Raw genomic sequence first — 27,750 nt, 5'->3', positions numbered from 1 at the left:
GTCATTCAACATAAAATGGTGGATATATTTCTATCTCCAGTATCTGTACTCTCACTTTAAGTTATTTAAGCACTTTATGATCTCTCTGAGAGGTATATCTGAGGTTAACCAAAAGTTCACTTGCTCTACTTGGTTTGCAGTTTGCTCTATACAATTGCTTATGATCTGGTATGAGCAGTTTGCATTTGTATGCAATTTGTTTGGATTGTATGGCTTAGTAGTTCGTTTGTATGCAATTAAATTTGTAGTTTGGTGGAACTGTAAGTAAACACAAATATAACAAGTTCAGTATACAGTTCTAATCACTATATTAACAGTAGGAACATTATATAACTGTTTTAAATACCTATTTTGGCCTCTTGCTTCCATAAAACACAGCTCGTGGAGTGTGTGTCTGTTTAGCTCCTCTCTCTGGTGAATAATAATTCCAGCAGCTCCTGCTAGGGGAATTTCCCACACAAGCTGTGTGTGAGGCTGGCTGTAATTGGTCAAAACACTTGCTGTGTGAGGCAAGCTAGGATTGGTCAAGACTCCTGCTTAGCAACAACAGTTTAACTCTATGCTTTCTGTTGTGTCTGCTGTGTCATTGAGCTTACCTTACATTATATAATGAATCTTAAAGGCATATTATATTTTTCTGCTTATGTGGACACAAATATAACTATTACATGACATCGAATCATAAAGTCACTGTAAATAACTCTGCTTTTGTCTTTAACACACAAACATAGGAACTGTATTAAGGTTATTTGTAGATCTAGCTGTATAAACATATAAGCTATGTTAGCAACCTAGGACAGGTCTTAGCTGGCCAGCTACACTGCCATCGCCACACAACGTACTCTTCAGGGTATCCAGCAGCTCCCTTGGCCAGCTCGATCACCAGATCTCGCCCTATCAAGAATGTCTGGGACTGGATGGTGCAATGGGTCTCCCATGCACAGCAGCCAACAACCACCTTGGATGAACTACGGGTCCACGATGAAAGAGCTTGGAATGACCACAGGAGGATATCCAGCATCTGTGTGCATATTCAGGAGGAATAACAGAGGAACAATACAGAGTAAGGGCTCATGCGCATGAACATATTTTCTTTCCATGTCCGTTAAGTTTTTTTTTTGCGGACCGTATGTGGAATAATTCATCTCAATGGGTCCGCAAAAAAATGGAAGTTGCTCTGTGTGCAATAGAGCACACTGTGCATGTGAGACCACCCTCCATTCACCGCTATAGGAGTTCTGAGGTATTTTCGGCAGTCCTATAGTGGTACATGGAGAGGTGGCCATGTTTGAGCAGCTTGCTCTCAACTCACTGCTATGGGACCTCCGAATATAGACGAGCATGCTCTTTTTGGAAGTCTCATAGCAGTGAATGGAGAGGACACCACACATCACAATGTGTTTTCCTTCACTTCGGAGCCCCGTTCTGTAGACAAGACCCTCACCTGTCTGACTTTGTGCCGTGTAATACCGACATGCCAGAAATATTGACAGGAATACCCCTTTAAGACTGTTCTCCATAGCAATCAGCTGCAAACAGAGAACAATCATGCAGAGGTTTCTTTTATTCCCTGTAAAGGCCGGGCACAGTAAATTCTAGGTGGATTATTTTGATGGCATTATTACAGAAGCAGCTCTGTAATCCTAGTGTTAGTTCAGGTTCATGAAACTACGTATGTTTACAGGAAGAGTTGCAGGAGCTGGTAATTTTTTTGTACCTGCAATGTTAAAAAAAAATAAAGCACTCACCTCCTCCATTTGCTCATGCTGCTGACTGCAGGACCGGACCTGCGAGACGTCATCACGCTGGAGCGCAGGTCCTGCACTGAGCTTCCTGTCAGCAGGTGGCATTCACTGCAGCGCGAGCAAATGGAGGAGATGAGTGGGGGTTTTTTCAGACGCAAACTGGGGGCACTAATGGGGGGCGTTATTCTAACTGAGGGCACTAATGGGGGGCATTATTCTAACTAGGGGCACTAATGGGGGCATTATTGTAACTGGAGCCACTAATGGGGGGCATTATCCTAACTGGGGGCACTAATGGGGGGGCATTATCCTAACTGGGGGCACTAATGGGTGGCATTATTCTAACTGGGGGGACTAATGGGTGGCATTATTCTCCCTGGGGGGGGCACTAAAGGGGGGCATTAATTCTAGGGGGCACTAATGGGGCATTATTATTACTGGGGGTGCTAATATGGACATTACTATTACCCCCAGTAATGGGGGCATTATTAATTCTGGGCGGCGCTAAAGGGGGAATTAATTTTGGGGTGCACTAATGGGGGCATTAATATTACTGGGGGCACTGATGTGGACAATATTAATTCTGGGGGGCGCTAATGCGGGCATTAATATTACTGGGGGCACTAATGTGGACAGTATTAATTCTGGGGGCGCTTATGTGGACAGTATTGATTCTGGGGGGCGCTAATGGAGGCATTACTATTACTGGGGGCACTAATGGGGGCATTAATATTATTGGGAGCCACAGTATAGTAGCGACTGAACACCACGTGTTAAGCCACGCCCCCACAACTATTTGGGGTGTGGCTTAGCTTGGCTGGTATTTTTTGTTGGGAAAGGTGGCAACCCTATTTACAGGCGCTGGTAAGGCTACTGCATTGCATGTGTACTGAATGAACTCGGAGAAGCAGACACTTACCTTAGTCCAAACTCAGAGCTGAATATTGAACAGTTCAGGTGTTAAGGTCGGACCATCATAGCTTATCCCTGGACAGGTGCTGAAGGTTTGTGGGGCCACCAGTAGGAAAGGAAATCTGTCAGCAGTTTTCTGCTTGCCTGATGAAAACGCAGGGTCGCTTTCTCGAACTGAATACTGATATTTTGCTAAAATCTGAATTGAGCGCCAGCCGAGTCCACTCTTTATAAAGCGCACGCTAGGGAGTCCTCATATTCATGAGCTTTTGGCTCTTCCAGACCCCATGGACATAATATAGGAACAAAGTTGCCAATCGGGTACAATTTAAACCCAACAAAAGAAAAAAAAGTCATGCTGCATCGGATGTCATATTACAGAGAAATTGTCATTTAAAAGCATTCTTCATAGGGGAGAATGTCTCCATAATACAGCACCGTATGGATGCATCATATGGCAGCACACGTACAGAGCTGTAGGGATTCCATGCGCCACCATACAAGCTCCATCACGTAGTGCTGCCATGTGTATGAGGCCTAAAGGACATGACTAGGTGATAGATTTTTCTGCTTGGTCAGAAATCTTCAAATCCCATGAGCCAGCAATCATTTAAAAGGAGTTGTCCCATCTCCCATCCTAGAACAGGACCCCTGAAGGGAAGGGAGAGCAGCTGCGCAGCCATGCTGGTTCGGCTATTTCCAGTAGTTCTGTAGCGGTGAACGAGTAGGACACTTCACATGTGCTTTGTGCTTTCTTTCACTTCAGGGGTCCCGTTCTGGACATAGGAGCGGGTACCAGAGGTGAGACCTGCTCCTATCTGACATTTATGGCATATCCTAGCAAAATGCCATAAACGTAGAGATGGTACAACCCCTTTAAGCTCTGTTTGATCATGCCCTTTAAAGGGGTTGTCCGACATTATATCAAACTTAACAGAGTGGCCAATCCATGGTGCTGATTATACTTACCTGGTCCCCGTCGTAGGGGTTGAGCCTCTTTATGATTCCATGGCCTGCTCTTTATCTCCCTGGTGTGCTGATATCAACTACCTGTTGATGGGGGGGCGGCAGTCACTGACCACAGTGGTGAATGGCTCGCCTTGTGTCATGACAAATGGTCACATGACGCTAAGGGACCAGGTCACCGCTAGGGCCAGCTATTGGCTGCAATAGTCACGTGCCTACACTCCATCGTCATGATGATATCAGCACACCAGGAAGATGAAAAACCGGCCATGGAATGATAGAGACTGAACCCAACAGCGGGGACAGGTAAGTACAGTAAGATCACCACAGTGGGTTGGCTACTCTGGGAGCTTTTATAGTCTTGAATAACCCCTTTAATCTCTAAATATTCCAAAATTTTAATTTAGGAGGACATTTATTATCTTCTGTGGGCTTGAAAACTGGTGCCAACAAGTGGCAGAGGTTGGTGAGCCAGTTTGCAAAATTTTGCTAACTTTTTTGAGGTTTGCAAAAAGTGGGCTGTGTAAGCCTGACTAGATTATGGTGGAAATCTACACCAGCTCCCTTGCTGTCTAGATTGCCATTCCATGGACCTGTGCACCATGATTAAGAGGAGTGTGCCTCTTACACAGTTATTACTAAATGTCTCCTTTAATCTTTTCAATGCATTACAAACCAAGGTAAACATTTATTTTATTTGAAAGCTTATGTTTTTATGTCATTATATTTTCATTTTTAGTTTTTTTTATTTATTGAGAAAATGGCCAGGAATAGTATAAACACCAGATTTTCTCCCCCCCCCCCCATTTTTAATGCATTAAAAAATCCTCTTACTCTTCCATGTATAAGATACCCAATATTTTTACATTGCTTAATCTACATCATCACTGTAATATCTGAAAACAGTCCCCATTTTTATTCTTGTGCACTACAGTCCACACATTTTATAGCTGAAAGGTGATCATTTCCACCTTCTTCCACTTCAGTAGGAACAGACTGACAAATTGCTGGCCCACGCTGCTCTACTCACCTTTCCCGGCAGCCCAGACTGCCTACCACTGTCGCCTTCTTTTTGGCGGGCCTGGCCTGCTCGGTCCCTCCACTCAGGCTGCGGTCTGCTTGCCAGTAAGGCCTCTCCTCCTCGGCCTGTAAGGCTCATGCACGTGCTCCCTTAACCACTTACAGTAAAGTGCCAGAGTGCCATATATTCACCAGCCAATAGTGATTCTGTTGCCTGACCTCCATTGTCCCTCTGCTGCCAGCCCTGACCTCAAACCGTTTTCCATGTAGCATGTACTCTGCTTGCCCTGAACTCGGCCTGTCCCTGACCATGTTCTTTGCTTGACCTCTCGGTGTCTCTGACCCCTGTGGGTCAGCTGTCAGTCACAAAGAGACAACTCCAGGCGGTAGCAGCCTGGTGGTTTTCCCTGTAGCAAAGTCCAGATCCCTGTACATGTTACAGGGTGAAAACCAAAGGACTTCCAGGATAACGCTCTTAGGATTAGCCCTTAGTCAAATGTTGGTTGACACACGTACTTACCTGTATGCAGCGAGTCCAGCCTCTCTATGGTAGCACAGGAGCGTGGCATCATTGTGGTATCATTGCCTATCAATGATCAAGACCACTTAGCAGGCTTAGCACTGGCGTCCTGTGTGTGTCCTGTTCAGATTGCAGGGATACTGGTCTAATCAGGCTCGACACCGCATCCCGTACTTCCTTGCAGTGGGATATTTTAACAGGAGACTGATAGCCACAATCGCCTGTGCTTGGTCCTCCTGCCTCACAAGAGATTCCTGGATCTCTTACTTTTGGCTAGTTTGTGACTTCGCCTCTGGCTGAAGATTGTACCATTGACGTTATCTTATGGTGCTAACCCTGTCTGGTATTTGGCTCTATGTTTGTCTCTCATTTTGTTTCTGGTGACTCTCTGGTTTTGACTTAGTCTTGTTATTAGCTTTGCTCTATGATTCTGATTTGGTCCTAGTTGTAACCATCTGGTTCTGACCCAGTCTGTTTGACTACTCCTGTGCACTTAGCCTGGTTAGGGACTGTTGCCCAGTTGGGGACCTCCCTTTAGGGCGGATCATCCAAGTAGGTAGAGACAGTAGTTTGGGTGGAATTTAAGGCTGTACTGTTCCTTACCTAAAGTGACACTCACAACCCTACAGATCTATTTGTGTTCAGGTCCGTCGATTTTGTGCCTCCCTCTTGTGTGATCCAAACCTGTTTGTGGCACAAAATAGATGGACTTCCCATGCACTGCAAATATGGCCATATAAATGCAGCCGCCTTTTTTTTTCTTGAAGTTTAATAAAAGATAATATGCTCTCCAGTAAGTACTCTTCCAGGTAAGTTAGGGGAGAAAAGCAGAATCTCCATCCACCTGCTTCGTATAATGTAGAAATATAGTTTATTCCTAATAACACAGACAGATCCAGTTAAGAAAAGACACCTTGTAACATTTCATGTGTGCGAAACATAAGACAGCAACTTTTTGGATTTCAGTTCACTCCACTTTTTGTTTTCTGTTATATTGAACAGCTTTACATTTTACATATACATATACATTTACATACATTTTATATATATATGTCATATAACTCACTGTACATCATCTAGCAGTAGAGCCACCCTTACATTTATGGGCTCTCGTCATTCTTTGCAGTAATGATGATGAATGGACATTAACTGTGTTACTTGTTGATGTGTTACAGTGTATTTGGCTTATATATGGCACACGTGTGCCAGCACTATTATATTCTTTATATATAATTATTAGCAGATAGGTTTATTTTTAGTTTGCTAGACTTTCTCTATGTTTCTATGTTGTATAAGATGTATGTAGTACATGTACGTACCTAGTAGATCACATCATTAGAAGTGGGAGAACTTCTAGCTGATCACATTAGTACATGCATACAGGATGGTGTGCCTTGGTAATTGCAGATTCAGAATGTAGACCTATGCGAAGGCTTGAATCAAAGGGGGAAAATCTTCTGGAAGGTCCTACAGGTCAGTAGTTTGCAGGTCGACAGCGTCACAGTTACCAAGTCTGTTTATTAGGTGCCTGTTTAAATGGGACAGGTGTTAGAATTTGAGTCACTAGAGGTATTATTAGCTTATATCAGCCAAACTAGAGGCATCTCTTCTGTGGACATCACCATAGTGGGACTCTTGCCTGTTTGGCTAGAAGAGATGCCTTAGATTCAGCATGGGCAAGTGTGGTACTGGTTTTTATTGAAGAGGCACATCTCTATATGGAGACTTATTTTTCAGGCAGTTCTGCATGGGAAAATAGCTTGCCAATTAGGTATGATATGGGCTAAAATTTGCATTGTTTTTTTTCCCCAGGGAGCATAGCCTGTTGTGTCTCTTCAAGAAGAACATACACTGCTGTGTCTCTTCAATAAGAACTGTTATCCCCTCATCCAACCAACCAGTATCCTGTTATGTACTGATGAGGAGCAAAAATCCTGAAACAGTGCTGTCTACAGTAGGCCATCAAAAATGTTTACTGTGCAGTATACTCTTATATAGTGCCATTTCTTGGGGCTTTACGTTTGGCATATACGAAGTGGAATCTTCCTGACATATACACTGCGTGCAGAATTATTAGGCAAATTAGTATTTTGACCACATCATCCTCTTTATGCATGTTGTCTTACTCCAAGCTGTATAGGCTCGAAAGCCTACTACCAATTAAGCATATTAGGTGATGTGCATCTCTGTAATGAGAAGGGGTGTGGTCTAATGACATCAACACCCTATATTAGGTGTGCATAATTATTAGGCAACTTCCTTTCCTTTGGCAAAATGGGTCAAAAGAAGGACTTGACAGGCTCAGAAAAGTCAGAAATTGTGAGATATCTTGCAGAGGGATGCAGCACTCTTAAAATTGCAAAGCTTCTGAAGCGTGATCATCGAACAATCAAGCGTTTCATTCAAAATAGTCAACAGGGTCGCAAGAAGCGTGTGGAAAAACCAAGGCGCAAAATAACTGCCCATGAACTGAGAAAAGTCAAGCGTGCAGCTGCCAAGATGCCACTTGCCACCAGTTTGGCCATATTTCAGAGCTGCAACATCACTGGAGTGCCCAAAAGCACAAGGTGTGCAATACTCAGAGACATGGCCAAGGTAAGAAAGGCTGAAAGACGACCACCACTGAACAAGACACACAAGCTGAAACGTCAAGACTGGGCCAAGAAATATCTCAAGACTGATTTTTCTAAGGTTTTATGGACTGATGAAATGAGAGTGAGTCTTGATGGGCCAGATGGATGGGCCCGTGGCTGGATTGGTAAAGGGCAGAGAGCTCCAGTCCGACTCAGATGCCAGCAAGGTGGAGGTGGAGTACTGGTTTGGGCTGGTATCATCAAAGATGAGCTTGTGGGGCCTTTTCGGGTTGAGGATGGAGTCAAGCTCAACTCCCAGTCCTACTGCCAGTTTCTGGAAGACACCTTCTTCAAGCAGTGGTACAGGAAGAAGTCTGCATCCTTCAAGAAAAACATGATTTTCATGCAGGACAATGCTCCATCACATGCGTCCAAGTACTCCACAGCGTGGCTGGCAAGAAAGGGTATAAAAGAAGAAAATCTAATGACATGGCCTCCTTGTTCACCTGATCTGAACCCCATTGAGAACCTGTGGTCCATCATCAAATGTGAGATTTACAAGGAGGGAAAACAGTACACCTCTCTGAACAGTGTCTGGGAGGCTGTGGTTGCTGCTGCACGCAATGTTGATGGTGAACAGATCAAAACACTGACAGAATCCATGGATGGCAGGCTTTTGAGTGTCCTTGCAAAGAAAGGTGGCTATATTGGTCACTGCTTTGTTTTTGTTTTGTTTTTGAATGTCAGAAATGTATATTTGTGAATGTTGAGATGTTATATTGGTTTCACTGGTAAAAATAAATAATTGAAATGGGTATATATTTGTTTTTTGTTAAGTTGCCTAATAATTATGCACAGTAATAGTCACCTGCACACACAGATATCCCCCTAAAATAGCTAAAACTAAAAACAAACTAAAAACTACTTCCAAAAATATTCAGCTTTGATATTAATGAGTTTTTTGGGTTCATTGAGAACATGGTTGTTGTTCAATAATAAAATAATCCTCAAAAATACAACTTGCCTAATAATTCTGCACTCCCTGTATGCCAAACGAAGCCTATAAAAATGATGTGAAAAGAGTATTATTTAGAAGAGAGAAAAAAAGATTCAAGCTGCACCTTGATTTTGTTTCCAAAGCTGGAGCAAAAAGTTGCATCTGGTGGGTTTTTTCTTTACATGTTGAACAAAGGGAAGGGGATGTGTGGGAACAGAAGTGTGGTCTAAAATGTGACCTGGCACCATAATGTGCCAACATTCCTAATGTAAAAATCAGAAAAAAAGAAGACAACTAAAAGTTGGCTTAAACTTTTAGACATGCAGCTTACAGAGGCTCCAACCTGAACCACTGTGATAATTCTGGAGCATTTAAAAACCTTAACGATATGCCACCAATGTTCGAGGTGGGGACAACTCCTTTAACATAAGAGAAATAATATACCCAGGTACAATATCAAGATTGAGTAGAAAAAATTCTGAGGGGCCGTGGCCTGACCGGGCATGTAAGCAGACGCATGGTGTTGCGTTCCTGGCTAAGTCTCCTGTATATTCTCCATTTACTTGCTGTTTTGCTGGACAACTTACCACTTAGCCTGTGTGGAACTGCTTCCCCTGCGACTCAACACCTTTCAGCGACAACATGACGCGCCAAAAGTCCAAAGAAAAGGAGGGGTAGGAATGTGGCCTTGCTACGCCGGCCAAACAACATGATGCTGCGCAAGCTGCAAGGATCTCAGAAGTGGCTGCGCGGCTAGAGAAGTTAGCCCGCTCCTCGACACTCTCAACAAACACCCCAGATCTGAAGGTAGACAAGGCATCCGAACTTACAGACGCCACTGGGAATGCCGGATCCTACCCTATACCACTCACAGAGACGGAGGTCAATACAGTACTGGACATGGGGGCTGCTCCTGAGATAGAACCCACCATCAAGGATGTTTTTGCAGCAGTGGCGCAATGCAATAGGGCGCTTACCTCGTTTAATACGCATATGGGGGGTCTAAAGGAGGACATTTTACTTATCAGACAAGACATGAGGCTAGTAAAGGAGCGGATTGGTGAGATGGAGGGCCGACTAAGTACAATGGAGGATCAGGTACCGCCTGTAAAAAGAGACCTTCAGCGTGTAATACACAATGTCTCACTGCTTATATCTAAATCTGATGATCTTGAGAATAGACTGAGACGTAATAATATCCGAATAATTGGTGTGCCTGAACACGCTGAGGGAGCTGATGCTGTTATGTTTATGAAGAAATGGCTTGCTGATAAAATTGGAAGAGAGAGACTGTCTCCACTATTCGCTATTGAGCGGGCTCACCGTGTACCATTTTGCCCTCCACCCCCAGCGGCGCTGCTGACACCTCTTCTGATCAATATTCTGCATTTTAAAGATCGGAATGCGATTTTGAGGGGCGCATGAGACTGTGCAGATCTTACTATCAATGGCAATCGTGTATTCTTCTTTCCTGATTTTTCTGCGGAGGTACAAAAACGAAGAGCACACGTCCTGGATGTCAAAACGACTGAGAGCTCTACAGCTACCCTATTCAATGATCTACTTTACCAGATTGCGTGTGGTGGCAGGAGATACGAAGCAGTGTGTCAGTGGCTAGACGCTCATGAGAAGGATCTCCGTGGCAACACTTGACACTGTGGACTATATGTGGTACTTGAGCTGCGTCCAATACTTTGTGGGTTAGCTGGTTACATACCAGTTCCTAAGACTCTCTGTTGGATAAATGTTGCACTGGGCAGGGGGAGTTTCTTTATTACCTTCCTTTCAGCATTTAGTTTTAGCTGGTTTTTGTTGTTCTGTACTGTGGCAGGTTACAATATTGAGATGTGCCAGGTTCCAGATAAAAAGGTATCTGATAAAAAAAAATTCAGAGGGCATATTGGGTATATTTATAATCTAACTAAAGACTAATGGGGTTCCTTACCAAAAAAAATAATGCTCACGTCACGTGTCATGCTCACTTTAACAACTGTTGCTCCTCCTGTTCCAGTGCTTCCTGTTGCTCCATTGGTCTCCCCTTTCTAGTCCCTCGACACCACGGAAAATGACCACTTGTCCAATAACTGACCACGGCAGTGACCCTTCTGAGCCAGTGATTAGATAAACGGTTATTTCCTATGTGTAAAGAGGGACCAGGAAGTAGAGACTGACAGAGGACTGTGAATTGTTGGAAGGGGAATAGCAAAGCTTGGAGATAATTGTGAACCAGGAAAAATATCTGACTTACCTTGTAGGGTTAGAAAAGAATTTCCTTAGAGAGGTAAAATTGGTCATTGGTACCTAAATGTACCTAAAAAACATTTCTCAACATACAGTACAGAGGTAATGCCAAGTATAACTAACCACATACCATTTAATCTAGATGTCCTCTAGCCATACAGTCAGGATACCACTTTAATGACGGTGTACCTTTCGAGATTTCTTTGTTGGTTGCTTACAGGTTCGGAAAGCTCCTGTGTCTCTTATCTGTTGACCACGGTACTGAGATGGGCTTGCACAAGTGGCATCTGGACGGGAGCGGCTACTGTCCATCCATCTGTGTCCAAATAAATACCATTAGGTTTGGATAAGGCTGCTGTCAGAGTGCATGTTACAGTTTATGTTTGCCGTATGTGCATGGAAAGCACTTGGCAGATACATCAAACATATCACTAAAAAAGAGTCTTCCTTTGACCTTTGTTGGGCTGGAATAGGTGGTATTGCATTTTTCCCACTGTAGGTATAGAACAGTCTGCTGTACTATTCCTTGCAGAGGCATCCAGTAAAAACATTTCTATGAGTATATTTTTTTTCCCTAACATACGAGAATATGGGTGACAAATGTAGTAGGCCTTTATAATGACATCTCTAGCAGGTATATATTAGGACTTCTTCCCGATGTATACCTGATCAACACCGCTAATTGTAGTGCAAAAGCACAGTTTGAGATTTTAGAATGATGGTATTTTAATAGACGCATGCATGTAAAGCAGACCCACCTTCTCACCGCTGCCAGTTGGCAGGAGCAGTGCCAAGGATTATTTGCCAATGTCAAATTTTGTATGCTCGAAAATGGGACGTCGGCAGGAAGCTGGTTTAGCTTGTTTCCTTCAATATTAAGCTTCTTCAGGGCTGTAACTCCAGCAAAAGCTTTTTCTGAAAACTAAAACGAAAAAAATATGTGGGTTTGGCGACAAGTTGAGGAACAAACATTCCCTACGAATGCTCACATCCTCCACTCCAACTCTCTCACTCATTCCTTGGACTCCCTTCTCTTGCCTTTGACTGGAATCTCACTGGAAATTTCCACCTTTCATTTGTGCTCTGCCCTATGATCTTACGTGGAGGCTTCAAGTAAACTTCTAGTTAGAGAAGGAAATAGTCCTACACCAATCTACCCGCTCATAATTGGTGGATGTCTCTTTCCCTGACATATCCTGTTGTGGAATTTGGTAACTTCTGCTAAGAGCTGCTCTATGTTCCCCTCATTTTTTTACTAGTTTGAAGTGAGCGATGAAGGTCCCCTCCTCCTAGTCTTGGAGTCACAGACAGGCATTGCTTTGTGAATTGCAGAGACGGACGGTTGTGAGACATTTTGTCAATAAACGTTCTGTTATTGAAGGCAGAGAAATGTTCTTTGCTTTGCAGTATGAAGGAGAGGGTGTATAGTTTGGTAATTCAATGTCAACTCTTTCTTGACCTCTTAGAAGCTCAGTTTATAGCTTTCTTTCTGCTTAAATGTCATGTTCATATGTTTTCTGTGACCTACGTAATGGATCTCAGATAATATTATGTACAGATGTGTCCTTCCTTACCTTTCCTCTTGGCTCACAATAGTCCAATGATAACTTTGAAAATGATGTTACTCTGTTGGCCTTTGTTTATGCTATATGTAACCCAATAGCAAGAAATTGGAGTCCTTAACAAAAAAGGAACGGTGGACACATCTGTAACATAGACATCTGTCTTAACAACTAATTCTGAAATAACTTCTTAATATTGAGTACCCACCTTCTCCAGACTCATGTGGTCCAAGGACAGAGACTCCATGTATCGGCCAAAGGACTGGAAAGCATAGTCAGGGATGACTTTGATTGGGTTTTGGGATATCTTGAAGTCCTCTACTACCCTTAGCTTGCTAACGGCAGCTAGTGGGTAAGTACTCAGCTGGTTTCCCTCTACGTGGAAGATGGCCAAGTTTTCCACTTCATCCAGAGATCCTGGATGCAGTGTGGTGATCTCATTCTCAGCCAGGTACAACCACCGCAAGTCTTTGGCACCACTGAAGGTCCCTGCTTTCACTTCTCGCACCTTATTGTTGTTCAGTTGAAGGATGAATAGGTTTAAAAGCGGTGACAACAGTCCCTTGGGTATCTCGAGGATTTTGTTGTGATCCATGTATAAGTAAGTGAGCTCAGACAGTTCATCAAAGGCTCCAGAACCTATCACACTGATATCATTGTGGGATAAATAAAGGTAGACGAGTTTCTTAAGACCTCGAAACGCCCCATTTGAAACTTCTCGAATTTGGCAGTGCTGCACGTGCAGGGACACCAGACCTTTCATTTCTTTGAATGAATTAGGAGCCAGGACTGGAAAGAAATTTTTCTGTATGTTGAGCAGACGAGTTTGCTCCGATATCTTTGGAAGCTTAGTCAACCCTGCGTTGTAGCAAATCACATGCTGCAGGTCTCCTCCATGACAGTGACAGTTTGTGGGACATGCCTTCAGAACTGGGCATGCTGTTGCTAGCACGCTTAGGATGAGAAAGAAACCGAAGTGTTCCATAGCGAGCACAGAGCACGGGCAGTGTGAGCGAAACCTACACACACAGACCTATTTATATCATATTAAATAAGAAAAAAAAATAGACCGCGCCAAACAGTGATGTGGAGGAGGCAGATTTTGGGAGGTGTGTGCGAAGTTAACCCACTATGAGAAGCAAAATGTGACTCTTATTAAATCCCAAGGTTGTGAACTGAGAAGTACCTGCTAAGTGAAGTTAGCTCCAAGAAGCATAAAAATGTTTGAAGAATTTCAGCATTGCAGAGCTAACAACTTTCAGAGTTTGTTCCTTCCCACCCTTTCCTCTGGATATATGATCTCTGGTCTGCTTTTCACCTCAAACTTGTAGAAAAATATACTGGAGATTTTTTTTCCATGTATTATAGCATGGTTATGGTCCTAACGATAAAGCATATGGCCAGTATAAACCTAGGTGCACCAGGCTTTTTGATTTTAAAGGGAGTCTGTCACCAGGAAATTGACTGATAAACCAGGTACAATGCCTTGTAGCGGTAGTTCAGCTGAAAACAATGATACCTTTCACTTAGTCATCCATTGCTTCATTTTTAATCTATATACAAACAAGCACTTAAATGGGACATATCCCTTTCTTCACCCAGACCCTCTGAGATGAGCATCGAAGCATTTTATGCTCCGATGCTCTCCCTTGCACTGCGCTGAATCGCGGAGGAAAGGGCTTTTTCAGCACCTCCGGTGACGTACCAGGTCTCTGCTATGCGGTGTTCTCGGTGACGTCGCTAATGGGCGGGCATTAGCACTGCACTAGCCTGTACACTGCTACTGTAGGTGGTCAGTCATGTGCGCCTGCCCTTGCAACATGTCAGCTGTATTTTTATTTTTATGTCTAATGGGTGTTTCAGCCAAATTGTACCATAAAATAGTTGCGCCCCAGCACATGCATTTTTTGGTTGTGTGCCTTGTTTGCGTTTTCTGACCTGCAAGTTGCTGCAACCCAACGGTTGCAAGAAGTCCAGCAGGATATGGCAGCTAGTGGGTCACAACCCAACCCTGTTCACTTTCATTACTTGCTGTGCTACACCGCGGTACAAGATTATTGACAAAGTCACCGTATAGCGCCATCCTTATTGTTTCAAGGGTAGGTACAAATTTACAGCCGTGGGTTTCTGTTGCTGCAATGGTTTTAAAATAAACAGAATAAAGCAACTGTGCAATTAGTCTCCATAAATGCCGCAGTTTTGTGTCTACGGATCCTATGCAGACATATGTGTTGCCTTGGTTACAGACCACAAACTCTATGCGTAGTCTGAACCTACAGCCATGTGTTCCTCCACTCTCTTTGCAAACCTACAGACATTAGAGAGAGAGCAGATGGCAAGGACTAAAGCTTGTCATCCTCAGCGGGATCAACTAAAGTGTATGGGGATCTTTCAGCTCTGCCCTGATGGCAGAGATTGGGGGAAAGAAGCATTGGGCAGTTTGGATTTTAACATGCCTAATAAGTCACTCACCAGAGTGGTAAGGCGCCTATTTTCCACACATGCACGCTGTGCATACATATGTACAGGGGAGGTCAGGAGAGAGCTCTTGTCCACATGGCTTATCACATGTCTGCATGATCAGACAGCACATAGTTTTGTTTGAGGTCTGGTACCATGGAGGCACATAGGTCTGCACAGGAACTGTAGACACAAAACTATATTTTTTATTTTTTTTTATTTTATCAAGTATACATGCACAATGATTTTACTTCGTTGTGGTGTGGTCACGTCGTCTTTTTTATGCTTAGGTTTTTGGGAAATTCTTTAGCATATCCATGTGCTTATGCGCCCACAAAATGAGATGTGTCTTTCATTGGCTTGGAGGTGACCCCAATTATACTTGGTCATAGAGAAGGTTTATCTTTATCATATTTAAAATTTTCAGTTCATGCATTGTGTATACTGCCCTTCTTCTCTGAGAGGACCACCCGCTAGAAGAGAACTTTTCCATACAACTTTTGCTTGTGGCGTGAAAAAGGTTTTACTGTTGTTGGGTTGAGCAAATTATTATTTACATCTCTGTACTCGTACTTAATGTCATAAGCAGGATTATATTTTAGCTTTTTTGCTTCCTCTATACAGGGAGGGACTGCTTGGCAGTAGTTGTTATTTTAAGATTTCTTAGCTTGTGTCTCAGACAGTAATACCTTCCTTGGAAGATACCTGTGGTGCTGTTTCATTTTGCCAGTGTCAAAAAAAGGAATATGGACAGTTCACGTATAATACACATAACTGAATGAGGCCTAGGTCTAATAAACTCAGTGAAGTAATTTTACACCTGTAGTGGTAATGGGGCAAGTCCCCATGCAGAACTGCAGCACATCCACTTGCAGGATTCTGCCACAGACCCTCTAGTAAACACATTTTTTGGGCAAATATTACACCTATGAACATACTCTTAAGACCAGGATTCTGTACTGCACAACCATGAACTAAGAAATTAGACTTTGCCACCTCAGATTTTGAAATGGTGAAGTCCATGGAAAGTCAGCAGGAAAATCTACAACAAATCCTTCTGTCAATCATGCAGATTTGGCTGCAGATGTATTATGGATTTTTCTGTGGCATTTTATGTTCCTTTAGAGTACATTTCCTGTCACCGATGTATGTCAGAGAAGTCTCTGATGAGTGGAAATTTCTTGTACAAGCAATGGAAGAAAGTGAACTTGCTATAATCATTCCCCTAGCAACACCAGTTGCATGTAGAATTCCATTGAGGAAGATGCAATGGATTTATAGAATGTACCTTGAGAATTGATGATAGAAGGCAAAACAAAATCCTCTCGCCAACTCTGTGAAACATGTCAGACAAATGGGAAAAGACTGCAGGACACAGGATGTGAGTTCACAGAAGAGGAGGAGTTACAAGATGAATAACATAAGGAATTACAACCATAGATAACTTCATAAAACCAAATATAACAATGACCACTAGATGGCAGCACAGTACACTAAGTATAGGGGTTAACAGATATAATGCAGCATACAATGAAATGGATTCCTGTTGAAAGTTATAACTGGGACAGCGCAACACAGGCACATGACAATGTAGTTTATATGGATTTTCTGCACCATGTAGATCAAATTAGGTAAATCTTATCTATTTAACTAGTACTGTATTACTCTGCAGATGTTCCACATGAAAATCTGCTCATAATATGCCGACTGTGTATACACCCATAGATATAAAGTACCAGTCAGAAAAATTTGATGTGCATTTCCATGGAATCCACAGAAGAAATCCAAGACTAAGCAGACTATCAGATTTCTTTCACTGATTTGTAGTGTGTAGTTCAATAGGGGGTAATCCTCGTGGGAATACCAGGCCTTGGTTTTTGAATGATTTTTGCATAAAAAAAGGACGGGTTTGTCCATCTTAATGTAGATTTCAGATACAGACAGAAAATGGAAACAACGGGATCCAGATTTGCCATGGATTTCCGTGCAGAATAGACAACAAAATATATGTGAAATTTAAAGTGGCACTTTCTAGAACGAGGGGAGAGAAGCACTCGCTTAGCTTTCTCCTCGCTGCAGGTTAGGAAGTGTGACGGACTGAATAGAAAGCCTATGGGTCCCTTCAGCTCCCATCTCGTATAGTGAGGAGAGAGAGCTGCTAAGCGAGCACTTCTCTCCTCTTGTTCTAGAGATTGGTGGAGGTCTCAGCACTCAGACCCCCACAGATCTAAACTTTTGATATGTCCCTATCACATATCAAATGTTTTTCTGAAATTTCAGTGCCATTTTAAAATTTTACATAGATTTCGTTCTGAGTGCTGAGACCTCCACCAATCTCTAGAATGAGGGGCGATAAGCACTTGATAAGTGTCCTCTCCCTCCTTGCTATGCGATGAGAGCGAGACGGGCCCATAGTCCTGTCCTGCAGCGAGTAGAGAGAACGCGCTAATCGAGAGCTTCCCTCCCCTCGTTCTAGAGATCGGTAGGGGCCTCAGATCTCCACCAATCTAAACTTTTGATCTGTACCTACGAAATATCAAAAGTTTACTGAAAGTGCAGTACCACTTTAAGCTTTGTGAACATACACTAAAAATGCTTTTTTTTTTTTTTAGTAACACATCCTAATGAGAAAGAAACTTTTACGGAGATGGTGCTCGCAACAGGGGCTGTCAGAAGGCCCTGATGCATGGCTGTACCCTGGCAAGGATTCTACATGCTGTTTATGTAGCTGCCGGGTATTGCCAGTGGTCGGGCAGCAGGAGACACTTTCTTGGCACGAGCAGTATTTATATTCTCTATTAAAGGCAGCTTGTGGCTAGCTGTCTGACTCTCAGGGTTTAGACCACTGGCTCAGTGACTCTTTTTTTAATATTGACTTCATTTTGGTCAGAAATTATACCTGCTATAATCTACCTTCCTACATTTCTGTAGGTCTATATGTTCTAATACCCAAGTGTCTCTTGGTTGACACAAATGTCTCACCTAAGTCCCGCTCATCTCAAAATCTGGCAGCCTAGTTGTATTTTGGAAAATCCCATAGACCTCGCGTGAAGCTGCCACATGTCTCTTGCTTATGAGACAAAGGAGGGGCATGTGGAAAGCAGCCAGGAATATGTATTTGGAACGAAAAGGAGCAGCCCCTGAAATATGCGCAAACACGGTTCCTGGGCAGACGTTTAACCCCTGCAAGTCAGGGCTGTTCTGGTTTCAAAACTGTTCTCCTTCTTCACTTTGATGCTTATGGGATCTCAATGACGCTCTTGTGTTGTTCTTTCTTACAGATTGGATATGGCACGACAGAAAACAGCCCGGTGACTTTTGCAGGCTTTGCCTATGATGAAATTTTTCGAAAATGTGACACTGTAGGCTCTGTTATGCCCCATACTGAGGTGAGGCTGTGGACGTTCTCCTTAACGTACAGTCTTAAAGGGGTTGTCTGATCTCAGACAATGGGGGCATATCGCTAGGATATGCCCACATTGTCTTATAGGTGCAGCTGTATCGGGAACGGAGCCCCGCAAGGTGGTGGCTGGAGGACTCTGGTCCGGCGACCACCAATCGCTGTCCCCATAGAAGTGAATAAAAGCGCACCTCGCATGACCGGCCACCGCTCCCATTCACTTCTCTGTGCCGAACTAAATTGCCGAGCCAGTGCTTGGCTATTTTCGGTGGCCCCATAGAAAATGAAAGGAGTGCAGTGTGCTCTCCACCACTTTCGGGGCTCCGCACCTATCAGACATTGGGGGGAAATCCTAGCGTTATGCCCCCATCGTCTGTGATGAGACAACCCCTTTAATGTGAACCTTCTCTCCACTAACCCAGCTATGATTTCCAGGGAAGCTACCTCTAGGTGGCGCTAGAGAAACAGTTTTCTTGCCTCTGGAGGAGAGCTGATTTGCGTACTTTTCTTCCCAGAGAGCATTGCCTGGAAGACTCCCTACAACAGCTGGATCTCTGCAATCCCCCATTCTCCAGAGCTACACTAACTCCAGTTTTTTGTATTTTTTTTTAGGCAAAAATAGTAGACACCAACACAGGTTGCATTGTACCATTAAATACCCCCGGTGAGTTGCAGATTAGAGGTTATTGCATCATGCTGGGCTACTGGGCAGATGAAGAAAAAACCAGAGAGACAATTACTTCCGAGAAATGGTACAAAACTGGGTAAGTGATGGCTTCTGGATTACTACTGAACTAGAAGACACTTTCCTTAATATATGCAAATGAGCCTCTAGGAGCAATGGGGGCGTTGCCATTACACCTAGAGGCTCTGCTCTCTGTGCAACTGCCGCACCTTCTCCACTGTGATTGACAGCACCGACAGCGTGAAAGTGATCATGCCTGGCCCTGACTTCTCCTAATGATTTGCGCTGTGCCGTGCGCCTCAGTATCCTTCTTAGACGCAGTACAGATAAGAGGCCTGCAAGTATCTTTCCTGTACTGCACCTGTGCTGGATACTGAAGTGCACAGCACAGCGCAAGACTTATGCCTCATTCACACATCAGTGTTCGGTCAGTGATTTCCATCAGTGTTTTTGAGCCAAAACCAGGTGCGGCTCTAAACACAGAACAGGTGCAGATCTTTCCCTCATACCTCATGTCGTTTGAGGCTCCACCCTGGTTTTGGCTCACAATCACTGATGGAAATCACTGACCAAAACACTGACGTGTGAATGAGGCATTAAACCGTAAGAGGCTACTAAAATCCTAAATTCAGCTACAGATGAGAATATGCTGTCAGATATGTTCTTTCAGAATGAGAAGACCCAGGAGAGGACATTGAGGGCTCATGCACACAAACTTATTTTTTGTTGCGACCCGTATGCGGAACCATTCATTTCAATGGGGCCGCATAAAAAACAGACCAAAAATACTCGTGTGCATTCCATATGTCCACAAGTCTGTTCCGCCAAAAAATAGAACATATCCTATTCTTGTCCGTTTTGCGGACAAGGACAGGCATTGTTACAATGGATCCACAAAAAATACGGATGTAACACAGATTTCACACGGCTGTCATCCTTTTTTTTTTGCGGGCTGCAAAATACATATGGCTGTGTGCATGAGCCCTAACCATTACGGTGGCTATGAAGTCAGGTCATGTAGCAACCGATGGTCTCAAACAATGTTGTGTTCCCCCCCACCAGAGATTTAGCCACAATGGACGAGTATGGATACTGTCGGATTGTTGGGCGCTGCAAAGATATGATTATCCGAGGGGGTGAAAATATATATCCAGCTGAAATAGAACAGTTCTTGCACACTCTTCCCAAAGTCATGGAAGCACAGGTAAGTGGTGGGAATGGACAAGTAATGGTCATGTGCACAGGCTGCAGTATGTCAAAGGGTCACATTTTAACGTGTTGTTATAGGTGATTGGAGTAAAAGATGAAAGGATGGGAGAGGAGATCTGTGCCGCCATCAGAGTCCGTCCAAATGAAGAATGTTCTGCAGAAGAGATCAAAGAATACTGCAAAGGAAAGGTGAGCGGTGGAATCGACAAAGACCCTCAATATGGAGGCTCTTCTGTGTATTCTAGAATAGGGGAACACAAATCAGCAAAGGCATGTCCAGCTTCTTAACATATCACATTACATTTACAAACATTGTATGCGAATAAAGTGCTGGTGCGAATGCGTGACTAATGCTCTATTCACCACTGTGGGACTGGCGGAGATAGCTAAGCCCTGTTCTCATAGTCAGATAGGGTCCCAGCAGTCAGACCTGCAGCCATCATATAGTTATCACTCATCCCTTGGAGAGATGATAAATGTTGTTAATGGGGAAACCCCTTTAACCCCTTCCAGACATCTGCCGTACATGTAGGCCAGAGGTGGGGTCTTTAAAGAGCAGAGCGCCATTGCCACCAGATTTCAGCATTTTTACATAGGAAGCTAATCGGTGTTATCGCCGATCAGAGACATTTGCATTGCCACATCCCAAAACACCCGTACTATTAAAATAGAAATGGATTTATCCCATGTGGTGAAAGCCGTAACAGAAATAAAAATCAAAATGGCCAATTTGCGTTTTTTGGTTTTTTTCTTTTTGCTGCTTTACCTACCCAAAAAAGTTAAGTAAAAAGTTATCAAAAGACCTACCCCAAAATGCCATCAAGACTGTAAAACACCCTGCAAAAAATTAGCCCTCACACAGCTCCATGGACATAAATATAAAAAAAGTTTTATGGTGAGGAAAAGAAAAAAATAATTTTTCCACATTTTTTTTTTCCAGTAAAATACACAAAAAACTATTTAAATGTAGTATTACTGTAAGACCGGGGAATGAAGGGAACTGGTCGGTTTTACTGCATGGGGAATGCTGTAAAAACTAAACCCATAAAACTGTAGAGTTTTTTTCCAGTTACAGCCCATTTAGATTTTTTTTCAGCTTTCCAATACATCATGTGCAATATAAAACGTTTGTCATTAGAAAGTACAACTTGTCCTGAAAAAAACAAGTCCTCATATGGCTATGGGAACAGAAAAATAAAAACATTATGGCTCTCGGAAGACAGAGAGTGAAAAACAAACATGCAAAATTGCTGCCTCAGGAAGGGGTTAAAACTATTAGCATCAGAAGCAGGCAGATTACTGAAACCAGTTAGACCAGTGTAGGAACCAGTGTCATTATGTCATAGACAACTTTAGAAAACCACTAAAAAAGTTAGGCATCAGTGGTGATTGCAGTTTTCATTTCCATAAGAATGCAGCTAGTTTTTGCCTTAAAGGGATAGTCCACGATATTGTTATTGATGGCCTATTCCAAAGATCAACATCAGATCGGTGGGGTTTCAGCACCCCACACCTTGATCAGCTGTTTCCGAGAAGCTCTGGTGGTGGAACTACACAGCTCCATCCACTATGTAGTGGATGGAGCTGGTTACTGCAGCATTGCTCCCATTCAGTGGAAGCAGTACTGCAGTTACCAGCTATGTACTTCCGGTTCCGTCTTCTGATGCCGGAGCTACAAGATAACAGCTGATCTCTGGGAGTGTGGGGTGTTGGACCCCCACTGATATCATATTGATGGCTAATCCTGAGGACAGACCATCAATATCAAACTTCTGGAAACCCTTTTAAGGAAGCAACAATTGTCTGTATTTTTTTTACCTCCACAATTTGAAGGGCAGAAATTTGTCATTTTTATGTTAATATATATGAGAGCTTATCAACTGGAAAGGAGTGGGGGGAGCAAGTTGTAATGTACCATTTTGAGGTGTATAGAACTTTTTTAATTTTTTTTTTTTACCATTTTTGTAGTCCCACCATGGGATTTTGATCACTTCTATAATACACTGACTTACCTATGTATTGCATTGGATTATGCTTATAAATGTATTGGGCAGAAGTGTAAGGGTTTAATGGGGTTTTCGAGGATTTTTGAACTGATGACCTATCCTCTGGATAGGTCATCAGTATCTTAATGGTAGGGGTCTGACCCTAGGAGCTCCTCCGATCCAATGTTTGAGAAGGAAGTGGCGCTCGCAGTAGCACCGCGACCTTCTCTCAGCTCATCAAGCACAGCGCCGTACATTGTATAGTGGCTGTGCTTGGTATTGCAGTTCAGCTCCATTCACTTCAATGGGGCTGAGCTGCTCCTAGGCCACATGACTGATGAACGTGACGTCACTTGGTCTAGGGAAAGTTGCGAGAAGACTGCTGAGCACTGGTGCATTTTCAAACAGCTGATTGGCAGGGGTCCCTGGTGTCGGACCCCCACTGATCAGATACTGATGACCTATCCAGAGGATAGATCACCAGTATAAAAGTCCTGGAAATCCCTTTTAAAGTGAATCTGTCACGTGAATAGACTGCCCTATTTCACGAATATTGTCCGCTCTCCTATAAGGAGAATATTAGACCTCGCAAATAAATCATAACTGGGGTCTCACAGGTTTATGATCGTTTTTAAAGTGCTGCATAAAAACATGTTATATAGTAAAGTAAATTTCATCCGTCTGCTTTGTTGTTTTCTACTCAACAGATATCTCATTTTAAGATTCCTCGTTACATTGTCTTTGTAAATGACTATCCTCTTACAATTTCTGGAAAGGTAAGTGAGTACAACGAGAATTGCCCTGCACCAAAGTGAGGCTCACATAGGCAGTTGTGTTGAGGACGGATACAGATGTAGTTGAGTTACAGACCCATCACCTCTCCTGACATGTCTGTTTTAGTAACTACTTGCATTCCCCAGGTAATAACAATTCTGGACAATCTATTCTTATGACTTTATGTTAAGCAGTTCCTCTATTATTTCTGCTAGAATATATGGACCTTCAACAATAAAGGTCCAGATGGGTGTTACCAGTTGGGGTGTGTCCCTGCACAGACTGCCACTATCCAATCAGTGCTGCCAGTTTCAGACTGTGCAGGGAAACACCCCCAACTGGTAACTCCCAGTAAAGGACCTTCATTTCAAACTGCTACCAATACATTCATAACCTCTAGCAGGAACAATAATGGGACGGCACAGCATAGAGTCAGAAGAATAGATACTCCCGAACTGTTATTACATGGGGAATGCAAGTAGTCACTAAAACAGACATGTCAGGAGCGGTGAGAAGCTCCTTTTCATATACGTGTCCAGGTTTAGAAAAGGGGCTGGTCATACATATTAGATTAACGTGGGCCAAAGCTGCAGATCTTGGCAAGCCCAGCCGTCCATCTAAGGCTACTAACTAGTGTTAGGGACCACTCATAGAGGCGACCTTGACGTGGTGAGTGGCTTATTATGCTTTGGCCAAAATGTACACCAATGCCTCATTCAACATCCAGCATAGAGGCAGGGCAGAGTGCTGGTTGCAGAGTGCTATTGCATTTGTATTTTGCGTTTGTATATGTATTTCGCCATAGCGATGTGCACCTGCATACAGGGTTGTGCTGACTGAATCCCCCACATACTTTCACACTTGCGTTAGGTCCGGATCCGTCTGGTATCTGCACAGACGGATCCGCACCTATAAATGCAAACGATGGTATCCGTTCAGTGCGGATCCGTCTGCATAAGAGCTTTTTCAGATCTGAGTTTTCCCGATCGTGAAAACTCAGATCCGACAGTATATTCTAACACAGAGGCGTTCCCATGGTGATGGGGACGCTTCAAGTTAGAATATACTAAGAACTGTGTACATAACTGCCCCCTGCTGCCTGGCAGCACCCGATCTCTTACAGGGGGCTGTGATCCGCACAATTAACCCCTCAGGTGCCGCACCTGAGGGGTTAATTGTGCGGATCTCAGCCCCCTGATCGGGTGCTGCCAGGCAGCAGGGGCCAGACCAGACCCCCCTCCCTCCCCAGTATTAAAAGCATTGGTGGCCAGTGCGGCCCCCCCCTCCCTCCCCAGTATTAAAAGCATTGGTGGCCAGTGCGGCCCCCCTCCCCCATCATTGGTGGCAGCGGAGCGGCATTTCCGATCGGAGTCCCAGTTTAATCGCTGGGGCTCCGATCGGTTACCATGGCAGCCAGGACGCTACTGCAGTCCTGGCTGCCATGGTTACTTAGCTTATACTTACATGCGCTGTCTGGCCAGCCGGCGCTCCTCCTACTGGTAAGTAACAGGTCTGTGCGGCGCATTGCTTATAGCACAGACCTGTCACTTACCAGTAGGAGGAGTGCCGGCTGGCCACAGACAGTGCATGTAAGTATAAGCTAAGTAACCTTGGCAGCCAGGACTGCAGTAGCGTCCTGGCTGCCATGGTAACCGATCGGAGCCCCAGCGATTAAACTGGGACTCCGATCGGAAATGCCGCTCCGCTGCCACCAATGATGGGGGGGGGGAGGGAGGGGGGCCGCACTGGCCACCAATGCTTTTAATACTGGGGAGGGGGGGGCTGCACTGGCCACCAATGCTTTTAATACTGGGGAGGGAGGGGGGTCTGGTCTGGCCCCTGCTGCTTGGCAGCACCCGATCAGGGGGCTGAGATCCGCACAATTAACCCCTCAGGTGCGGCACCTGAGGGGTTAATTGTGCGGATCACAGCCCCCTGTAAGAGATCGGGTGCTGCCAGCAGGGGGCAGTTATGTACACAGTTCTTAGTATATTCTAACTTGAAGCGTCCCCATCACTATGGGAACGCCTCTGTGTTAGAATATACTGTCGGATCTGAGTTTTCACGATCTAACTCAAATCCGATGGTATATTCTAACATAGAGGAGTTCCCATGGTGATGGGGACGCTTCAAGTTAAAATATACCATCGGATTGGAGAAAACTCCGATCTGATAGTATATTAATAGGGACTCCTGACTTTACATTGAAAGTCAATGGGGGACGGATCCGTTTGCTATTGCACCATATTGTGTCAACGTCAAACGGATCCGTCCCCATTGACTTGCATTGTAAGTCAGGACGGATCCGTTTGGCTCCGCACGGCCAGGTGGACACCAAAACGCTGCAAGTTTTGGTGTCCGCCTCCAGAGCGGAATGGAGGCGGAACGGAGCCAAACTGATGCATTCTGAACGGATCCTTATCCATTCAGAATGCATTGGGGATGAACGGATCCGTTCGGGGCCGCTTGTGAGAGCCCTCAAACGGATCTCACAAGCGGAACCCCAAACGCAAGTGTGAAAGTAGCCTAATGTGTATGGGGGTCCCCTGTCTTTCCCTTTTTGATGTGTGGGGAAAGAAGGATGGGGCATGTTGGATCACAGGCTCGCTAGGGCAAGCCGGCAAAATACGTCCTGTCAGTGTGCACACTACACCCTGACGCTGTACGCAGTCAGGACAATGCAGCTCAGCGCCAGGAGGAAGACCAGGGAGCAGTGAGTGCAACAGTCACCACATAATGGAAGCGCTCAGTAGTGTTCGCTTTATAAGTCGCAGTACCATTTTGTCTGTCTATCTATCTATCTATCTATATATCTATCTATCTATCTGTCTGTCTGTCTGTCTGTCTGTCTGTCTGTCTGTCTATCTATCTATCTATCTATCTATATGTTTGTCTGTCTAACCATCTATCTGTCTATCTGCCTATTTATCTATCTATCTGTATGTCTATCTATCTATCTATCAGTCTGTCTATCAATTTTTTTGGAAGGGGCACGGTTAGAATAATTTAAAATAAACCTACTGGCAATTCTCTGTTCCAGCGCTGCTGCCTGCTACCTGCAGCTATGAGGTAATTTGGCTGTAGTGATGACATGTGATCGCAGTAGCCGATCACCGGCCTCAGCGGTATACTGCACCACTGACAGCAGTGATTGGCATTCAGGACAACAAAGTCCAGTGGGGAGAAGGGATCAGTGGCACTGGAATGTAGGGAGTTTGGGATGGTGAATATAATTTTTTTTTTAACAGTGGTTTAAAAAGTTTTGGTTTAAAAAAAAAAAACAATCTTGAACATCCCCTTTTAAGGCTGCAAAAACGGGAGTGAATACAACAGAGGAGATATAGTTTCTTTGCACTCTTCCTTCCTTTCATATTCACTCCTGGCTTTGTCTCCAAAAACTGTATAACAAACTGAATGTGTGAATGCAGCCTCAAGGAACCCTCCCGTTGTAACTATTGCATGACCTGAGATGGTGGTGGATGACTGACCTAGAGAGAACTCTTGTGTCGTGCACCTGACCACTAGTGTATCAGTTTTACCAAGAGCGCCCCTTTAAATTGCCTTTTTTTTTTCTTAGATCTCTGATCATATTTTTCTGTTCTGTCTGCTCTTCATTTCAGGTCCAAAAGTTTAAATTGAAAGAAATCATGGAGAAACAGCTGAAATTATGAGAAGAATAGAAAAAGGAGCTGGAATGATGAAGAACACGTAGCCGTCGACTTCTCTTCCTATCACTGTCCTTACCTTACGCTTCCTATCACCATATTCATACACTTTGCCTTTTCTTTAACATATAAGATACGGAATAGATTAGGTGCTCGGTTAGGAATAAGATTTGCTGCCAGTTAGTAATATAGTCCCTCAGCCCGGGTTCATTCATGCACTTCAAGCTCCGTGCAGGACGGCCACTACTACTCTGATATACATGAAGCCTGAGCCACAGCAAAGTCTGTGTAATATAAGGGAGCCCACTGCATCCAAAGGCCTGTACAGTAAGAATGTCATTGAATCATTTTTTATTGTTTTAATCAAATCAAATATTTTTTATTGGAATTTTAATGATTACCATTACAAAACCAGGCCCAGCGCACAGACCCCAGAGTTTTCTTCAATAGGTTTTAACCTTTTTTTATGTAGGATCAGTCTTTTTATTAAATTAATTAAGATGACCATGCACATAGGAGAAAAGTTGGCCAAACCTGCTGACCCAAAACAGGAGTGGCGGGCTATCTTATGCGTATGGAGGTGTTCCAAGTCGTTCCTGAAGATCATGTCGGGCATGTTGAATTTCACATGGGAGATAAGGCATCACCAGAAGTTTCTGGCAGCGGCTTGCCCACCTCTCTTTGCTGAGAACAGATGCATGATCTACTTAGTACCAAGCCAAGCATGCATGTCTGTGGAGGTAATAGCTGCTGCCTGATTACTCGTTTGCTACTGCACTTTTATGGTCTTCTTTAGTGCCTTGTGGTGTTCGGCCTCGTTAAAAAAACAACAAGGCGAAATCTGTGCACAGTGTGACACAGACCAGAGGGAACAGTGTTGCCATCACTTGGGGACAGTTTTGCCAGGCACATTGGGGGAGATTTATCAAGACTAGTGTTGATCTCCCTGCGCTGGAGTCAGATGCACTTAATATATTGGGAGCATCTCTGTCCCGCCTTGTGCTATGGCAGCTAGGAGCTGGCGCAGACTTGAGCT

General features: G+C 43.9%; 2 protein-coding genes across 3 annotated transcripts in view; one reads left to right on the top strand and one right to left on the bottom strand.

The window, feature by feature from the left end:
• ACSF2 (acyl-CoA synthetase family member 2) overlaps nt 1–27,289 on the top strand; it is a 183,074-nt gene extending 155,785 nt beyond the window's left edge. The window contains exons 11-16 of the mRNA XM_040437968.1: nt 18,278–18,385; nt 19,009–19,160; nt 20,144–20,285; nt 20,369–20,479; nt 22,983–23,051; nt 26,670–27,289. Coding sequence (XP_040293902.1) covers nt 18,278–18,385; nt 19,009–19,160; nt 20,144–20,285; nt 20,369–20,479; nt 22,983–23,051; nt 26,670–26,720 — 633 coding nt within the window. The 3' untranslated portion in view covers nt 26,721–27,289. The remainder of the gene's footprint in view (nt 1–18,277; nt 18,386–19,008; nt 19,161–20,143; nt 20,286–20,368; nt 20,480–22,982; nt 23,052–26,669) is intronic.
• On the bottom strand, nt 6,033–13,745 carry CHAD (chondroadherin). Of its 2 annotated transcripts, none has more exons than XM_040437969.1 (4): nt 12,745–13,745; nt 11,733–11,896; nt 11,164–11,290; nt 6,033–6,691 (listed from the first exon to the last, which is right to left on the bottom strand). In XM_040437969.1, the coding sequence occupies exons 1-4, from the start codon at nt 13,519–13,521 to the stop codon at nt 6,668–6,670; spliced, it is 1,092 nt and encodes a 363-aa protein (XP_040293903.1). In that variant the 5' UTR covers nt 13,522–13,745; the 3' UTR covers nt 6,033–6,667. The 2 variants fall into 2 exon arrangements, with proteins under 2 accessions (XP_040293903.1, XP_040293904.1); XM_040437970.1 differs by having other exon boundaries at nt 6,035–6,691; nt 11,105–11,290; nt 12,745–13,740.
• Nucleotides 27,290–27,750: the final 461 nt, after the last annotated feature.

This window comes from Bufo bufo, chromosome 6 (genome assembly GCF_905171765.1).
Source record: "Bufo bufo chromosome 6, aBufBuf1.1, whole genome shotgun sequence".
NCBI lineage: Eukaryota > Metazoa > Chordata > Amphibia > Anura > Bufonidae > Bufo > Bufo bufo.
The sequence above is the reverse complement of the archived record's forward strand: the minus strand, read 5'-3'. Positions and strand labels throughout refer to the sequence as shown.

What these genes read in the sequence shown, in the direction of transcription:
- CHAD (XM_040437969.1), bottom strand. Translation starts at nt 13,521, where the DNA reads ATGGAACACTTCGGTTTCTTTCTCATCCTAAGCGTGCTAGCAACAGCA. An exon ending in ACCACATGAGTCTGGAGAAG is followed by an intron (nt 11,897 to 12,744) that starts GTGGGTACTCAA and finishes TTTTCGTTTTAG; the next exon opens with TTTTCAGAAAAAGCTTTTGC. An exon ending in CAACTGGCAGCGGTGAGAAG is followed by an intron (nt 11,291 to 11,732) that starts GTGGGTCTGCTT and finishes ATTTGGACACAG; the next exon opens with ATGGATGGACAGTAGCCGCT.